We start from the raw sequence: 17,517 nt of genomic DNA on the forward strand, positions 1-17,517 counted from the left end.
CGGTATATTTCGGTATATTTTCACAATTGGACTAACAAAACTAAGAACAAATCCGCGCGGTCACACTGGATGGGATGCCAGATGCCAAAAAAAATTGCGGGAACTTGTTGAGTGCAGAAATATTTACGAATTTTCACGAAATGAAAATATGAGCACGACTCGCAGCCATGTTAGCATGCAAAACAAATACGACCGGGTGGTCCTGCTGGTGGACATGGACTGCTTCTTCTGCCAGGTGGAGGAGAAGCAGCAGCCCGAGTACCGCAACAGGCCCCTGGCCGTCGTGCAGTACAACAAATGGCGTGGAGGCGGCATCATTGCCGTCAATTACGCAGCTCGGGCCAAAGGAGTGACGCGCCACATGCGTGGGGACGAGGCGAAGGAGCTGTGCCCCGAAATCGTGCTCTGCGAAGTGCCGAACATCCGGGAAAAGGCGGACACGGGCAAATATCGCGATGCTGGCAAGGAAGTAGCCAATGTTCTGCAGCGCTTCACGCAGCTCCTTGAGCGTGCCTCTGTGGATGAGGCGTACCTGGACATCACGGACACAGTGAATCTCCGCATGAAGCAGTTGCAGAGTGTAAGCATATTCCAGCCGCAAAACATATTCTTTCACTTTCATATGAACCTTTCTCTGTAGGGCGCCTTTGCTTTGAAGCCCCAGGAGCTGGTCAACACCTTTGCCGTTGGCTATACGAACATTGGGGACTATGTGAACAAGATAACGAATCGCTTTGCCAATCCCTACATTGACGATGAACGTTTCCAACTCGCCTACGACCAAAACGACTTGCCCGCCGTCCGCCAAAGCGATATTCGTCTCCTGATCGGAGCCTCCATAGCTGGAGAGGTGCGTGCAGCAGTCAAGAAGGATACTGGCTATGATTGCTCTGCGGGCATAGCTCACAACAAGATCCTAGCCAAGCTGGCCGCAGGCTTGAACAAGCCCAACAAACAGACCATTCTACCGCTGGCGGAGATCCCGGGGCTGTTCGACTCGTTGCCAGTGGGAAAGATCAAGGGTTTGGGCGGAAAGTTTGGCGAGGTGCTGTGCGAGACTCTGGGCATCACATTTCTAGGGCAATTGGTTAAATACACCGAGGCAGAGCTTCAGCGAAAGTTTGATGAAAAGAACGGGTGAGTCCCTCCCCTCCACGGCAGTGAAAGTCCTGAAGGAATTAATGTCTTCTTTTGTCATTTCAGCTCTTGGTTATTCTACATCTGTCGCGGAATCGATCTGGAGGCGGTGACTCCACGCTTCTACTCCAAGAGCATTGGCTGTTGTAAGAAGTTTCCCGGACGGAACAATATCACTGGCTTAAAGTCGCTGCAGCACTGGCTGGGGGAGCTCTCCAGCGAAATCAATGATAGGCTGGATAAGGATTTCATGGAAAACAACCGAAAGGCCAAGCAGATGGTGGTCCAGTTTGTCCAAGACATTAATGGAGAGGAGGTGGCCAGCTCTAGGTCCACCTCCATTAATAACTACGATCAGGAAACGTTGGCCAAGCTGGCTCTGGATCTGATAAAGGCGAATACGAAAACGTTCCTAAAACCTGGAAGCGATGCAGCTCTAAATAACTCGGTCAAGTTCCTTGGAATGAGCGTGGGAAAGTTTGAGACCATTTCCAAATCTCAAAACAGCCTGCAAAACATGTTCGCCAATCAGGCGGCGAAGAACAGGCGAGTGAGTGGGGAGGAGGCTGTGCAGCAGCCGAAAGTGCAGGTGGAAGTCAAGCTCAAACCGACGGAAGACTCCAAAATGAAGAGTTTCTTTGCCAACTATTTGCAAGGAGGCAAGAAGGAAGAGAAGAAGCCCGCTGACCCTGCTCCAGTGGAAGATACGCCTAAAGTATCAGCAGGAGCATCGCCCAAAAAGAGTTTTTTCGAAGAGTACAAAGAAAAACTGAAAGCAGTTTCCACGACTGAAGGAGCTGCTGAAGGGTCCTCGTCCACGCAGACATCTACTCCGCCAGAGTTGAAGGGAAGCTTTTTTGCAAACTACCTAAAGCAACAAAATGCGGCCAAGGAGCAACACATTGAGGCTGCCGCCGAAGGTCAAGGGGATAAGGAACAGACTAAGACACAGGAGGTCGAGGAGGCAGCCGATAATAGTTCAGATTTGCAGGGACTGGCCGAAGAACTAGACGCAATTGAGGCTGGCCATTCGCAGGACTTCGATGAAGATACCATCGAAGATGAAACCCTCACATCAAAGGCCAACACAAGTGTGCCACCAGAGAAACCAACCTCAACATATCAGCCACTCACGGAAGAAGAGCTCAAGCCATCCACATCCAAGCGTAAATTTGATCAGCTCAACAGCTCCTCGACAAGCAGCTATAAGGAGAGCTATGCCGAGTACGCCGTGCCCGAGATACGACCCGATCTCCTGCCCATGGTCAAGTGCGATCAGTGCGGAGCCAAAATTCCCGACGATGTTAAGGCCCTGCAGACACATCGCGATCATCACTTTGCCCAGGAATTGAGTCGCCAATTGAGAACAGAGCAGCGCGAGAAAAGACAACTCATTCCCATGAAGACTTCGCCCAAGCCGACGCCGCCCAAAAAGCAAAAGAAGTCTGTTGGTTCGGCCAGTGGAGGCACCTCGTCCTCCTCCACTGCTCCCGCCAATAGCATAGCCAAGTTCTTCAGTGCGAAACCACCTGTAGAGCCGCCTTCTAGCAACATTCCCACTCAACAATGCTCCGAATGCAAGGCCTACATCAAGATCGAATGTATGACCGAGCACTTGGACTATCACGTGGCCAAGAGTCTGCAGCGTGAACTCAACCACCAGGATCTGCGCACTCGAGCAGCAGCACTCGGCAAGCAGAGCAGCTCTCCGGGCCAGGCCAAGAAGCAGCAGAAGCAAAAGCAGCTGAATGCCACCATAGCCAACACCTCCGGCAGAGGCGGCAGCAAGCCGATTACCCAGTTCTTTACACAAACCAATTAACTGTTCAATTTAACATTAAGAATTAAGAATTCCAAATCAAACCATCAGTATATGATTGTATCTAGGCCTAAGGTAAATGGATAGCCCAAGGACGGACCAACTTCAGTTTATATATATATTTTTGTTTGTTACTTCAAGTATTACTGCCATATTGAGGATCTATTTTGAAACATGAATTTTTTGTTATTTGTATTTTTTTTATGTTCTAGACTTTAAGAATGAACTCCAGTGTTGACCGTTAATCATTCTGCAATACATAAATCGATTGAGTTACAGCGCAGCAAAACTCTTGGTTGTTTATTGCTAGATTATACGAGTAGTTAGTATGATTTATTCTTATGGATACTATAACAGTTAAAACTTTAAAGAGAAATGTCTTTGTATTTGCAGGCTGCCCTAGAGTCTGTGCTTATGGCTATGATTTACGGAACAACTTGTCCGGGCTCCTCGGCCTGGGTCTTTGCGGGTTTCTTCTTCACGCCAATGGCATCCGCCTCCTGCACTGTGGTGGGCAGGACCAAGTTTGTGGTTTCGGGGAAGAACAGGGTAAGACAGCCACTCAGTATGGCTGCGCCCGCAAAGAGCATGGCTGGAGCACTGGCATAATACTTGGCCTACGAGAGCAGAGGGTAAGAACTGGGAAATTAGATGAAGAAATTACTAAATACTCACCAGAAGCGGCGTTTGAGGGGCCAGCATGGAGCCGAATCTGCCCATCATGGAGCAGAAGCTGAGCAGACTGTTTCTCAGATTCGTTGGATAGATTTCCGAGGCGAAGAAGTAGAGCACCTGGAAACTGGCCGTGATGGTCAGCTTGCCGACCAGGAAGAGCACCAGCTGCAGCACGGGCTGATCTGCGCCAGCGAAAATGGTGCCGATGCAGCAGATGCCACTGAATATCATAAGACCGCAGAGGGAGAAGCGCCTGCCAAAGCGGTCCATGATGAGCAGCGGCAGGAAGAAGCCGGGAATCTCCACGAGCGCAATGTAGGCAAAATTGTTGTACTTGTTGCCATCGAGCAACACCACATTCAGACTGAGACCATAGTAGACCAGCACGTGGACGATCCAGCAGAAGGAGCAGTTGGCTATGCGCCACTTGAAGTTTTTGAAGGCCTCGCGAATCGGGAATCTGCTCTCCGCCGACTGCTCCAGCTTGTCCCGATTGGCCAGGATGAGCTTGTCCAGCAAGCTATCAGAGAGCTTCCGCTTGTTTACCTTGGCCGCTCGACGCAGGATGCCCTTGGCCCGATCCTCCTTGCCCTGGCTGAGCAGCCAACGCACGCTCTCCGGCAGGATCCAGAAGTAGACCAGCAGTATCAGAGAGGGCATGTAGGTGATGCGCAGGAGAATACGCCAGTCGGGGAAGGCCTTGGCAAACATGGCCAGCGCCACCTCTCCCACCGCATAGAAGACGGTAATGACACTGCAGGCCAGCACCCGGCGCTTGGGACCCACCAGCTCGATGCCGATTACGAAACATGTGGAATACAAAGTGCTGCTCGTCATGTTGTCTAGAAACTCAAAGATCAGGAACCAAATGTAGCTGGGCGAGTAGGAGCGAACGATACCCAGCACGGCGCCCATAATGCCGCCCAGGGCGATGGAAAAGCTGCGTCCATAACTGCAAGAGAGAGACACAGGAACTCAGAGGAGGTAGATGAGAGCTGGGGATTTTCCATTCTCACCGATCTGCCACATAGCCGCCAATCGGAATGCCAAAGAACTGTCCCACGTTATTGATGGTGCCGACCAGCGACAATTTCCATTCTTCATCGCAGTAAATGCCAAACTGCAAAAAGATTCCATTCGAAAGTCAGTCCTGCTATTAGTTACATTGAATTGTAGCCATAATTTGCTTATGAATACTTGTTTGAGTATCTTGAATATAATTCGCTGTTCCCATGCTGGCGGGGTGGCCGGAAGGCAGTCGCCGTGGCCTGACTCGAGGGGCACTTATCTGTCAGCTACTTTTCTGTCGTCCCATCCCATCCAATCCCATCCCATTCACATACGTGTCCAATTGGGCGATAAAGAATGTCAGCACATCAGGCCACTTGAGCAACCCCCTGCCCACTTTCCCTACATCTCTTTCATCTACTGATTACGATGACGATAAGGGAGATCAGCCTTCACACAAGAAGAGACCCATTAAAGCTGACCGTGAAAATTCTCCTATGTTTATCTTGTGCGTATTTTGTTTGCGGAAATTCTGTTTAACTTTGGATCTGTACAATGGAATCTCTCTCCCTTTTTCTCTCTCTCTGTTGACTCAGCTGACTGTGCGTATACTCAATAATAAATATATTGCTTAGCTTCAATACCTGAAGCACTTTACAACCACTTAAAGCAATCCCATGTAGACTGCGATAAACCCATTCGGGCCCCGACTGGGTGCCCACTATTTGATTAAGATTGTAACAGACTCAAAGCGGCCATGTAGGCAAGTCATAGTTTAGTCATTGAACCCGTTGTGATTGTCTGTTCTTGGGGATGCGAGGAGAGCGCCACTTCGATGCGCTTCTGGCTTCCCCTTTTCCCGGCTGTTGGTACAGACCGGGAGACATGTGTGCTGTGCAATCGTCTGACTTATTATCAAAGTCCAAGTCAGCCAGCGTCTGGCATACGTTTGTCGTAGCACCTGATAAGGCATGCTGAATGCACACCCCCCTCATTGCCGGAGGCACTTTGATACTCACGTCATTGGAAATGGTTAGCTCCTTATCGCGGAATACGAATTTATTGTCGGGACATGATTCTGTTTGTGCGCCATAATGCTCGGCTTGGCATATGTCCTCCCCCGCGGACTGGTTCCACTGGGGCAGCTGGTCGTTGTTGTAGCGATTGCACTGGTCCAGATCCTTGCCGTTCCGGGGAATGCTGAACTCAGTCCAAGGCTCAATGTAGGCGCTCTCGGGCGAATCGCACTCTGTAATGTGACATCTGTTGGTGGTTGCGGAGAGTTCTATTTTCGGTAGCACACAACTAACCCACAACAAGGTCGCGGCATGGCATTAACTTCACCTGTGCGTCACAGTGCTGGCGGTGAAGACATACGTCACTGAGAACATGGCGTGGAACATCATGGGCAGGCAGATCAGCATGAAGATCATCAGCTGGAAGCGTCCAAACTGACCCAAGTGCTTCAGTATGGCATCCAGGGTCACTTCTTCCGGATCCTTTGGTGGCGGTGGCGGTGGCTGCGCCGGTGGTTGCACCTCCACAACCGCCTCTGCAGGTGGCGCTTCACTGGCTGCCATTTTCTGATTGTTGCTTATTTATTGACTTTGGTGATTGGCGAGGGGGGGGGCACAATTACACGCGTTTTGGTTTATTTCTGCACCCACGTTGCTTCTATTTGGGCTATTTTCATTTACGAAACATATATGTAAGTAGATTTATTTATATATCCGAAGCCGAAAACTTTAACGATGTGCACGGGACAGAATCGCGCAACGAACTGCCTTCAGCGCACACCGATCGGAGATCCCGTAACGATCCAAAAGCCAAACAACGAACGAAGCGATCGCGATCGCAGCTCGCAAACGAATGAAGAGCTCGCTCCACCGTCCAACTGTTGAGAGCTTCGACATACAGCCGCATAAACGACAACGAATTCAGCCTTGATAAGGCCTTTTCAATGATTATATGGACCCTATATAGGCGCTCCGGGCGGTGTGTCGCTGCTGGATTGGTTGCGGTGAAAGTGGATTACCGGAGTGGAGTTTTGTATAGGGTGACGGGTAGACAAAGTCCAAAAGAAGCGGTCTTCCAGCCAACTTCCTCTCAACATTCTGATTTTCCTCTACTGGCTGAGTGGGTCAACTATTGGAAACATTTCCACTGGTCACGTGTCGCCAACGTGATAGTTCCATAATTCTTATTTAATGCCAATTCTTTTGCCAGACCTGCTGAATAAATGTAGATCACTTTGGCTGAGAGCCAAGCAGTCAGGCGAACGAACTTGTCGCACGACTATCGCAATCTATGTATATTGGTATCCATTCATTATCATAATCATGACCAGGGGTAAGTAATTTTGAATTAATGCAACTGTTTTCCAGAAAAAAGGGTATTTTTTTTTCTCACCAACTTAAATCGAGTGTTCCCCAATCGAATGTGCTGAGCCCAAACCGGTTAGAATTCAGTAAACTTAGTACATGTCGGGAGAAACCACATAAATAATAACTTTAACTGCTTTCTGAGATCTAATTGCTATGCTAAAACACTGAAACAGAGAGACACAATATTGGTTTTGCATGAGATTTTAAATGGGTTTTTTTTTTCCAGATCGTGCTGCGGCTTATAAACGTAACGGCAGTACTCGGGGTTTCCTAGTCAGGTGTGTTAGGCTGTCAAAATACAATTAAGCGAAATTCCGTTTTGGCTCACAGGTTCCACTTATCGGAGGCAATTAACAGCTAGCAAAGCGTTGCCTGACAAAACTGATACTAAATTTGTTTACTCTGTTTCACTTTGTTTGTAGATTATACATGGCTAATTTGTTGGAATTTTATGAATGAAGTGCGGTGGCTTTTTCGGCAGCATGTGTTTGCTTTGATTAAATCGAAACACAGTGACAACGTGTCGTATGCTCATTATGATTATTATCGGTGTTTTATGACATTGTCATTGTTATGCTTTTGTGGACCTTCACTGGCTGAATTGTGAATTGTTTATTAATTTAATGAATACATCAGAGAGGCTCTGCCTAAAACGAGGCCAACAACCAGCTGAAAAGGGAAATGCTTCTCCATTGTACGAGTATCCAGTATCCAGTATCCATCTCCCATCCGTAATTTAAACAACAGTTCGTCCTTTATTTTTGAATATATCTAAACACATACCTTTATTTAATGAATTCAAAAATTGTGTTAAATTCTCGTTTTGGTTTTCTGTTTTTTTTTTTTTTTCTTCGCTTCTACACTGTCCATTTTCTGCAATTTTCATGACTCTCACACAGATACCCTGTAAGAGGGTACCTCTATATATCCCAAACGCTTCTGTTTATTCTTCTGTGTGTGTGTTTTTCTTTGCTATTAATTGTATTTATTTTTATGTGACCTTTTTTTTTGTTGGTTTTGTTTTGCTTTTGAAGTAAAAATTCGACTCAAAAAACATTTATTCAAAAGAACGCAAACACATTTATGTATGTAGCCTTCAAAAACCATTCTTCAATTTTACATTTCTCTTTTGTTTGTTGGGTAAATCTGCAAAGTGTTTTGTGTTTTCTCCGTGTGTACTCTCTCTTGATGTATTTCTTTCATCATCGTTTTCCTGTTTCTTTTTTCTTTTTATGTTCGAGATATGATGGATGATGATGTTGTGTGGTATATGGCAACTAAATTTATTTGCTTACATGGTTTTTTTATCAACGAAAATACTCTTTAGCGATATATGCCTTGTATATATATATATATATATAGATGTATATTTATATATATAGGTGTGTATATGAGTTGTGAATAAATACATATGCACTGTTAATAATAACCATAATCAGTAATCAGTTTAAATGATTTCACTTAATAGATTCATTTAATTCTATAAATTCAATTATAATGCACTTAACTTTGCGTGTGAGAGGGTGTGTGTGTGTGTGTGAGTGTGTCGTTATTGCACATGTTTGTATCAGTGTGTGTCGGGGTGTGTGTGGGTGTCGGGGTCATACCCGAGGGATGCGATGCCTACGTATGCCTGTGTTTGGGTGTGGATAGTGTCTGCTTCGTTCTGTTCTGATCTTGAGTCGTGTCCTGTTTTTTGGGGATTCTTTTGCACTCTATGTTGGATCGCACGTACACACACATTGAGTTTGTCCTCCATTTATATGTAAATACTTTTTTAAATATAATTTATATAGAATTGTAAATATGTTGTAAATAATGTTTGCTTTTCGAGTTTTATTTCAGTATTTGCTTTGTTTATCTCTCAACTCGTTTTCTTGTACATTTTGCCATTATTTAAGAATTCTTTAATACCTTTTCGTGTTGCTTATTGTATGCTGATTTTTGTTCAATAAATGTTCAATATGCTATGAGTGAGTGTGTATGTTGTGTTGTTTTGTTGGTTGATTGGTTGGATATAATGTATCTATGTAACTTATGAAGAGCCTCGTCCATTGGGCTGTCCTTTGTCTGACTGAGATCTGTGGTCTATGTGTAGCCCGATTGGAGCTGCCTCTGCCTCAGCCCTGGACAGTCCGTTCTATTCACTTCTACTCGTAGTGTATTTTAATGGGGTTTATCTTTGAGTTTTTGTTCCTTATGTTTTTTGTATAGAGTCGTAATACACATTTAAGAATTATTTAAATATTATTGTTGTACACAGATAAACAAGATTAATTTCACTTACGGCTTAACTTTACGTTTACTTTTGCATTTGCATTTGCCTTTCTACCTCTCTGTCGCTTCATTAGTGTGTGTGTGTGTGTGTGTGTCTTGGGTGTGTGAGTGTGAGAGTGTTTCTTTTCCATTGATACTCGTAGGATGCAATCTAAATGTTCCTGTTCTCAGTGCTGCCTTCATAGTCTACCATCAATCTCTGAACATCCTGTGATTCCTGTTCCTGTTCGGGCTCATCTGCTGTTTGTTTTGCTGTGCGAAATAATCGTGGATCTTGGCCTGATATACATTTAAGTGGGTTTACCTAGCCTCTACACTACACTACACACTTTGCTTCACATCAATAACTAAGCGGTGCTGAGTGCTACTCGTACTATCTGTCTGTCTCCATCTCCATCTCCATCTCCATATCCAAACTCTGTCTTTGCCTTTTCACGATCTCATCGTTTCCATATTGAAAGTTTCCCAAAAATTGGTGGTTCTGAAACCAACAGTTTGTTTGCTTATTTGGTTACTGTTAATGTTTTTGTTTTACTTTTGGTTGGTGTACTTTTTATAACGTTGAAATGAAAACGATTACGCAAAAATTTGCACTAAAAATTGGCACTAACTTTTGGTTTTGTCCTTTTCCACCTTTTTGGTTTTTGTGTGTGTTTTTGTTTTACTTTTACTTTACTTTAACCACAATAATAACGCAAATACATTTGATTCATTTTGTGAATATGGCTTAAATATATATTTATCCAAAAACGTTTCTAGGCATTTTCAACTTGTATTTTTATAGCCATAGCCCCTCTCTCACTATTATGACTGACATTTGTCGTGTTTGTTTGTTTGTTTTTTGTTATTTATTGAAGCTCTAGTTATATGATTGCCTTGCAGTTTTCTTCAACTTGTAAATATGTTTAGTTTTCCTTAGGTTTTCTTTCATTTTCATTTCTCAATTATTCATTCATTTGTTTTCCGCTTACTTATGTGCCTCTGTGGTGCCATCAATCGCAATCCAATTCTAGCAAGGTACCCGCAGCTTTGCGCAAGCAACGCGTTGCACTCTAAAATGCACCAACAAAGTAGACATGAACGGGAGATACTTTTTTAGTTATAAAATATCCATAGCACACCTACAGGTTGCCACTTCATTGCATTCTAGTTTGAAAAGTGATATTTTTGTGTGCTTCAAATCATTATAAGTATTTTCGCTGCTGGTTCTACATGGTAGCTACATGAATTCTATACAAATCTATTTGCCTGAAAGCTTGCAACGAACTCTGCGATAAAAATCATTGTGGGAAAATGGGGTGGGTGCTTGGGTGTTGTTCTCAAATCCAAATTTGACTTGAATTTGCGCGCATCGCATCGTTTTGGCACTCTTTTGGCAATTAAACTGCGAATACAGCCAGATTGAATTGAGTTATTATTCTTCGGAAATGATACATAAGTCATTGCCTACACACATCTATATGGTTTAGTACTGATTTCTATTTGTATTTATCTTTTTTTTTTTTTTTGGTATTTTGGTTTGTTTAGTATTGTTTAAATAAGCTCCTTTAAGTGCTTTGCCTTGAGCAAATGTAAATGTGAACATTTAAATACTTGTGTGAGTAGCTGTCAACTGTCAACTGTGAATCCATTGAAATTCGTATAATTCCTATGTGTTGTTCCCCCAAAAAAAGCAAAAAGAATTTACTTTGTGTGCTTCACGCGCTGTGATTTTGGCCATTTTCCATTGTGCTGTTTTTGGTAATCTCCTTCATAGTCTTCTTCATTCGAAATTACCATCAGCTTTTGCTTTTACCCATTGTTTGGCACAGTTTTCATGGTTTGTTTTTCTTTTTTTTGTATTTTGTTAGTTGTTGTGTTAGAGTTAAGTAGCCGTCTACAAACTTCGGGACTTAATTAAAATGTTTGCTTTGGTTTTTGGTTTTTACAATTTAATCTTATATTTAAAATATAAGTTGATCCCAATTGTTCAGTTTTATCAATTTTACGCTGCATATTCATTCTTTTCGTCTTCTTCAAAGATGAGAGTAAGAGAGATTCTTCCTACATTATATCCACACACATTTCATTATCATTTTCATTTGTGACTTGTGTAAGTAGAATACATACCAGGAAATATCCTTAGTTTTTTCCCCATTGGGTGTTTGTTTTTGCTTTGAGAGATCATCTTCAACTTGATTAATACACATAAACAAACACACACACATATACATAAAAGTTACGATTAAATGTAATGCGCCGATTCCATATTCATATTCATATTCATATTCATATCCATCCGGTCCATCCACTGGAATACCTCATACCCGATTATACTCAGAGATACATGCATACACCTAGTATTGGTATTGTCTGTCCGAACTATGAGACCCTGTTTTCTGTTGTAGTTTCTGTATGTATATGTATACATGCATGTGTGTATGTGGTAGTTAAGTTTTAGGTGATTGCTCTATATAGTTAATAGGTTAATATGCTCGATACTTGCTTCATCTTGTATTTTGCTTTTGGTTTTGTTATGCTGAGAAACCTTAGATGTTTCGTATATTTCTAGTGGCAAGTGCCGGGCCTTGTGGAGCCCTGGCCTTGCCTAGGTGTTCTATTTTTGCTCAATTTCTTCAATTGCTTTGATGAATTGGAATACACGTAGTTATATTTCCATCCGCCCTTCCGGGTATACGGCTTTCAAGATAATGTGGCAACAAAAGGGAATATGTAAGTATACTGGGTTTACTGGGGATTGTTTGCACTGTCCAGAGGAAGGACCCTTATAAAATCACTCACTCCTCCTGCTCCTCCTCTGTTCTCTGTATTCTGATCCTGTCTTGCCTTGCGCAGATTACACGAGTTTGCTGACTTTTTGGTTTGCTTAACAATTTCTAACACCGATATTTAGTTAGTTACAATATATGTACACATACATACATGTAGTTAATATTTGCATTACTTAGACCCGATCTTCCCATTTCTCTCTCCCTAGCTCTGCTTCTAAATTAAAACTCTTCTCGTATAATTTCTTGTCTTGTTTTCTGGATATTAAATAAGAATATCTAAAATACCTTAAGAATTAGTTTCATTTTTACTTTATATATTTATATAAATATGATTTTGTTTGTTTTTGTTGTTGTTGTTGTGGTTTTCTTCTACATATACTTTTTCCCATAATCTTTTCCTACAGTTGCAGTTGCCTTAACAATGATCTTGCATCCAACCAACGGTTCCATCGATAGATCGATCAGTCCATCGATCGTTTCAAGTGCCTTAAATGCTTTTACTTTTGTTGCTTATTGTGTAGAGTTCTTCGACATGTACATATTGTAAAAATGTGAGCAAATACATTCAAGTGATTTGTAATTACACCGAGAGAAACATTTATATGTGTGTGTTGGATTGCTGTATGCGTATATAAGTATAGTAATATGTTGGTTGTGGTTTTGCTTGTTGTATGGCTAATTGTTGATATACTTCTGGGTCTCAGTGTAGGTAGGCATCCAATACGCGTACTGCAGCTAAGTAATCAAATTCAAGTTCAAATTCAAGTTCAAATTCAAATTCAAATACAAATACAGATTCTAATTCAAATTCAATTTGAAGTGTAACGAAACGGGAACACACACTCGGACAGCTTTGAGCAATCGTGGGTCACCGTGTGTCGCTAAAAGGGATAAGTTCTTCTTGTGTCGGAATAGGTAGCGCATTTATAACTAAATTTATTATACAATAACTGTGTGCTCTCTCATCTTGTCCAATTCAATTGAATCCGATCCGACCAGATCAGATAAGATCAATCGAGCACATGTCGAGAAGTGTTCGTGAAGAGTAGGAGAATGGAGTAAAGTAGAACACTCACATGCCGCCCAGTGGCAGGCACAGTGGTGTGTATTGTGTGCCACTGGGTTCGCTCTGAGGGGGGGCAGGCAAGGCAGGCAAGAAGAAATTTGCTTGGTTTGGTTTTTAAGGCACCATTAAAATTGCTTTTCTTACACGTATTTTTCCTTTGCAAATTTACAAGTTGTCAACAAAATGTCGTTAATAATTACATTAATTACACGCATATTAGTAAAAATGTTTGTGAAATCAGTTTGAGCTATTTCTCTTATACACACACATACACATTATTTAATTATCCCTTTCGTTATTATCATATCGTACAAATAATCCCAGTTACCCGCTGTTTACCCTTCTGTACTTCTGTAGCCCATAGCTCTCGTTTTCCTTCTTTCTTTTTTTTTTAGTGTTTTTCTTATTTTTTTTTCTTTGTAACTTGCGCAAAAAATTTACTAAATATTTCAAATACAATTAAATACAAGTGTACATAATAATAATATATTTAATTTATGTATATTTATATATAGATATATAATTTATTTATATATAGATATACGGCTTCTGTTCTGATTTCGCATTTCCGTTTCCGTTTCTCTTTCTCTTCACTCCATGCACTTCTCACCCAGTTCCATTCCAATCGGCACCGTTTCCGTTTGGGGAACCGAAGTGTTTTGGTTTCAAAAATGATTGCTTCAAATTGTTTGTCCTCAGCGAAATATATTTGTCACTAAAATCACGAAACTGTTTCGCTTGATATCGTCTGTCTATCGCCCGCCTGCTTGTTGCTCCATTTCTGATCGTCGAGTGGTTTATAATCTTCGCGGAGGGGAGTCAGCAGTTGGAGGACTTGCTTTGCCCCATTATTGTTTACAAGTGGCATGGTTTTATATTTAATACTCTTTATGCTATTAACAATTTCCTGTAATCAAGTTTTTCTCATAAGTTATCCTCTTTTGTTTTTCTCTTTTGGGTCTGTGAGTGGAAAAAACTTAAAGAAAAGGATACAAATTTAGAGTGTGTTGACAAGGGAAATCACTTTCTAATCAATTCCTCAAGTCAAAATATAGTTCTTGATATAAGATATACATATTTACTGGGGTGTTAGAGGGAAATCAAATGGGTGTGGTGTGTATATAGATTGTTGATCTGGGATATGTTTGCCTCTATATGTATGCATTGTTTGATTGAGTATTTGTTTCTGTTTGCTGGTTAATATAATTATGTTGCGGTTAAATTGGTTTTCTTTGCAGTGGATATGTTTTCTTTTATGCTTTGTTAATTTCTCTTACTAAATAATTAATTTGTAGAATAAAATTTGACACATTTTGCCATTGCGCAAACTGATTCGCTCGATTTATCGCTTTCACCTGCCGCTTTTGACACCTTTGTCACTTAATCTCTTATGTTTGTGTATGTTTAAGTGTGTGGATGTGGGTGTAGTATGCTATGTGTGGGTTAGTACAAGTAACTAAATGTGGGGTGGCTTAAAATTAGTTACCACACATGTGTGTCTTGATGATCTTTTGGTTTTCACTGCCCAGCCTATTAACTAAATTCGAATAAAATTAGTTTAATTTTGTAATTTTAACATTGAAAATCAGTTTATTTTTTTTTTATGTTTTGTTTTGTTGTTTTGCAATCGCTTTTGAATTTGCATTTGCTTTTGCTTTTGCTTTTGCTTTTGCCTTTGTTTTGTGGTTGTTGTTTTTTAGTTTTGTTTTGCGTATAAATTTAACAGCTAATAAATTAAAATTATACTTTAATTTAAGCATAATTGTAATATATAATATGTAAATCCATTGCTCGTTTTTTCCGCGCTCCAGAAAAAAGTCTTTTTAATCGCCGCAAAAGTGCTTAAAAGTTATTATTGTAATTCGAATTGTTCTTTTTCGCTAAGTTGTAGGTCTTGTAAATATGGTATTAGCATTAAGCATTTTCACTAGAAACCGAACGAAAGAAACCATAACAATTTTGGATACAGACTCGTACGAGAGAAGGTCTGGGTATCTCCAATTTCAGAGATCCCAGCCTTGGCTAGTTCGCATTTTTTCAAACTAATTTCGAATATGGGATATACATAGATAGATTGATAGATAGATATATAGATAGAACGGAACGGAACGGAACGGAACGAAAAAGAGAGGATGGGATGGGTGGGGGTGTGAAACCTAGTTAATTAGTCCATAATCATTAAAGTGTAGTTTTAGTCGTAATCAATAAACAGAATCAATTTTGCACATCAGTCTAAACATATTCAAAAATCACAAATACAATTTCGATAACAATTACCATAATAGAAATAATAAAATAATGAATTATCGTATCAATATATCGCCGTCTCTATATATAATTCATATGCATATGTATGTATACACATCTGAACAAACACAAACACAACTAACAAACGCATCGCTGCTGCTCAATTGTAGCGTATAAAACATACATACATATAATGCCTATTCAATCTGAATCATCTTTTTTTTTGTGTCTTTCAAGTCGATTGTTTGTTGGTCTGCTTGTCTCTTTCCTTTCCTATCCCTTCACTTTATGCTTAAATCTCTCTCTCTCTCTCTCTCTTCTTTCTCTCTCACTGTGTGTGTGTGTCTCTCTCTCTTGTGTTTCCGCTTGTTTGCTGTCCCGTTTTTTGGTCATGCTAATGCACAATTACTTGTAAATGGCTTAAAATTAACTGCATTCGAAATTGTTGCCTTCCTTACTTTGCTTTGCCTTTCTTTACTTTACTTTCTTACATTTGCTTTCTTCTTGTATTTGTTGTATGCTTTTTGTATGCATTGTGGTTAATTATTTTATTTTGTATTCTTGATTTTTCTTGTTTTTTTTTTGTTGTTGTTTTTAGTTTATTTTGTCTTCATTTTGACTAAGCTTAGAATTAATTGCTGTTCTGTTCTTACTTGTGCGGGGTCGTCGCCCAAACCAAGGTTGGTGAGGGGGGCGCTTCCCCGTTTGAAAACGGTTCAACATAAAAGTTCTTGTGTTTGATTTGCCTTTGCATTTAAAACTTAATCAAAAATATCATAATTAATAAGAATCAATGAATAAATATAACGCGTATGTATGGGTCGGTCTTCCTATGAGTGTGGTCCGTCTGTGGGTGTGGGTGTGGGTGAGGGTGTAAGTGTGTGAGTGTATTTATGTGAGAACTGTTCTTTTGTTTTTTCTGATTCTTTCTTGATATATTGCTTATGATTTAAGATTTGACGTTTCCTTTTCGATTGCGGCTGCTGCTCCTCTACGTCCTCCTCCTGCGATTTCCAATGGGTTTGCTTGCGGCTGTTTGTGTTGTTGTTGTTGTTGCTGCTTGATTGCTGGGTTGATTGTTGGTTGGTTGGTTGGTTGGTTGGTTGGTTTGCTGTGGTTCTTGTTGTTTGTTTCACTTAGTGAATGGGTGTTTTAACAATTGCACTGGGCGCAATATAGTGATATCCGGGTATGGGCACACCAGCAGTCTCCATTGATATCCTAGAACGCACAAAGAGATGCATTAGTAAGACTTTAATTCAACGAAATTCAAGTTAGAGGCACTTCCACCTGCCACCATATTCTATCTGAGAAGAACCCCCCTCTGGACGGACACGTACAGTAGTTATATATAGTTTTAGTATTCATTTTTCACTTTATTACAAACTCATGTATTTTCCATCATTGTTTTCTTTTTGCATATAAATAGAGTTTACTGGGGCTGCTCTCTTTCTGGTTGATCTCCCTGCATTGCGAGGAGGAGGAGCTACAGGTAAAGCTTTCTATATATGTAGCAGCTATAGAGCTGTGTGTCTATGTATGTATGTATGTTTTGTATGCATATGTTTTCGTAGTAGAAGTCAAGAATTACTATTATTACATTCAAATATAAGAGGTTGTTTTCGTGTTCGTTTCCTGTTCGTGTTCCAGTGTCTCTGAACAAACTCTGTTTAAATATTTCATATATGTATGTAAGTAGGGGATTGTATGTATGTATGTATGTATGAAGTATGATGTATATGTATAATTATGTTTTGCTTTATATATGTAATTTGGTTATAAAATCGTAAGCCCGCTTAGCTTAAGGTGTTACATATGGTGTGTCCTTTGTGTCTTACATCTACTAGTAATAGTAGTAATAATAGAAACAATAATAATAATAATATTCATATGAAAATCATACAATTAATGGTTTACGCTTACAAACTACAGTTATGTCGTGTACATTAAGGGTAGAGAAATTTCAATTTCCAAATACTTTTCAACATCAGTTTCGACCAAATTCAAAAACAGTTTTTTGTGTTTACAAATAATAACAATCGCATAAATACATAATAAATCAGGGGGGGGGGGGCAGAATAAAAATAGTGGGGTAAAACATTGAAGACTTCAAGTCTAATACATAATAACGTT

At 40.7% G+C, this 17,517-nt stretch overlaps 3 protein-coding genes across 9 annotated transcripts in view; 1 reads left to right on the forward strand and 2 right to left on the reverse strand.

The window, feature by feature from the left end:
- Positions 1-70: 70 nt before the first annotated feature.
- Positions 71-3,000, forward strand: LOC117579364 (DNA polymerase eta). The gene is made up of 3 exons (XM_034265198.1): positions 71-580; positions 641-1,137; positions 1,204-3,000. Exons 1-3 carry the CDS (start codon positions 149-151, stop codon positions 2,957-2,959), a joined length of 2,685 nt encoding a protein of 894 aa, XP_034121089.1. The 5' UTR covers positions 71-148; the 3' UTR covers positions 2,960-3,000.
- A 229-nt stretch (positions 3,001-3,229) lies between these two features.
- On the reverse strand, positions 3,230-6,496 carry LOC117579369 (organic cation transporter protein). The gene is made up of 5 exons (XM_034265236.1): positions 5,984-6,496; positions 5,659-5,902; positions 4,648-4,751; positions 3,632-4,583; positions 3,230-3,573 (listed from the first exon to the last, which is right to left on the reverse strand). The coding sequence occupies exons 1-5, from the start codon at positions 6,217-6,219 to the stop codon at positions 3,382-3,384; spliced, it is 1,728 nt and encodes a 575-aa protein (XP_034121127.1). The 5' UTR covers positions 6,220-6,496; the 3' UTR covers positions 3,230-3,381.
- Positions 6,497-14,939: 8,443 nt separating this feature from the next.
- LOC117579365 (poly(rC)-binding protein 3) overlaps positions 14,940-17,517 on the reverse strand; it is an 81,921-nt gene continuing 79,343 nt past the window's right edge. For all 7 annotated transcript variants that reach the window (XM_034265227.1, XM_034265229.1, XM_034265228.1 and 4 more), the window contains one exon: positions 14,940-16,605. In XM_034265227.1, coding sequence (XP_034121118.1) covers positions 16,521-16,605 — 85 coding nt within the window. In that variant the 3' untranslated portion in view covers positions 14,940-16,520. The remainder of the gene's footprint in view (positions 16,606-17,517) is intronic.

The sequence above is a fragment of the Drosophila guanche genome, unplaced genomic scaffold (genome assembly GCF_900245975.1).
Source record: "Drosophila guanche unplaced genomic scaffold, DGUA_6, whole genome shotgun sequence".
NCBI classification, from domain to species: domain Eukaryota; kingdom Metazoa; phylum Arthropoda; class Insecta; order Diptera; family Drosophilidae; genus Drosophila; species Drosophila guanche.

Coding starts and splice junctions, on each gene's coding strand:
- LOC117579364 (XM_034265198.1), top strand. CDS start 149: ATGAGCACGACTCGCAGCCATGTTAGCATGCAAAACAAATACGACCGG. Junction 581..640: donor GCATGAAGCAGTTGCAGAGT/GTAAGCATATTC, acceptor CTTTCTCTGTAG/GGCGCCTTTGCTTTGAAGCC. Junction 1,138..1,203: donor AAGTTTGATGAAAAGAACGG/GTGAGTCCCTCC, acceptor TTGTCATTTCAG/CTCTTGGTTATTCTACATCT.
- LOC117579369 (XM_034265236.1), bottom strand. CDS start 6,219: ATGGCAGCCAGTGAAGCGCCACCTGCAGAGGCGGTTGTGGAGGTGCAA. Junction 4,584..4,647: donor GGCGGCTATGTGGCAGATCG/GTGAGAATGGAA, acceptor TCTCTCTTGCAG/TTATGGACGCAGCTTTTCCA. Junction 3,574..3,631: donor CCCCTCAAACGCCGCTTCTG/GTGAGTATTTAG, acceptor CTGCTCTCGTAG/GCCAAGTATTATGCCAGTGC.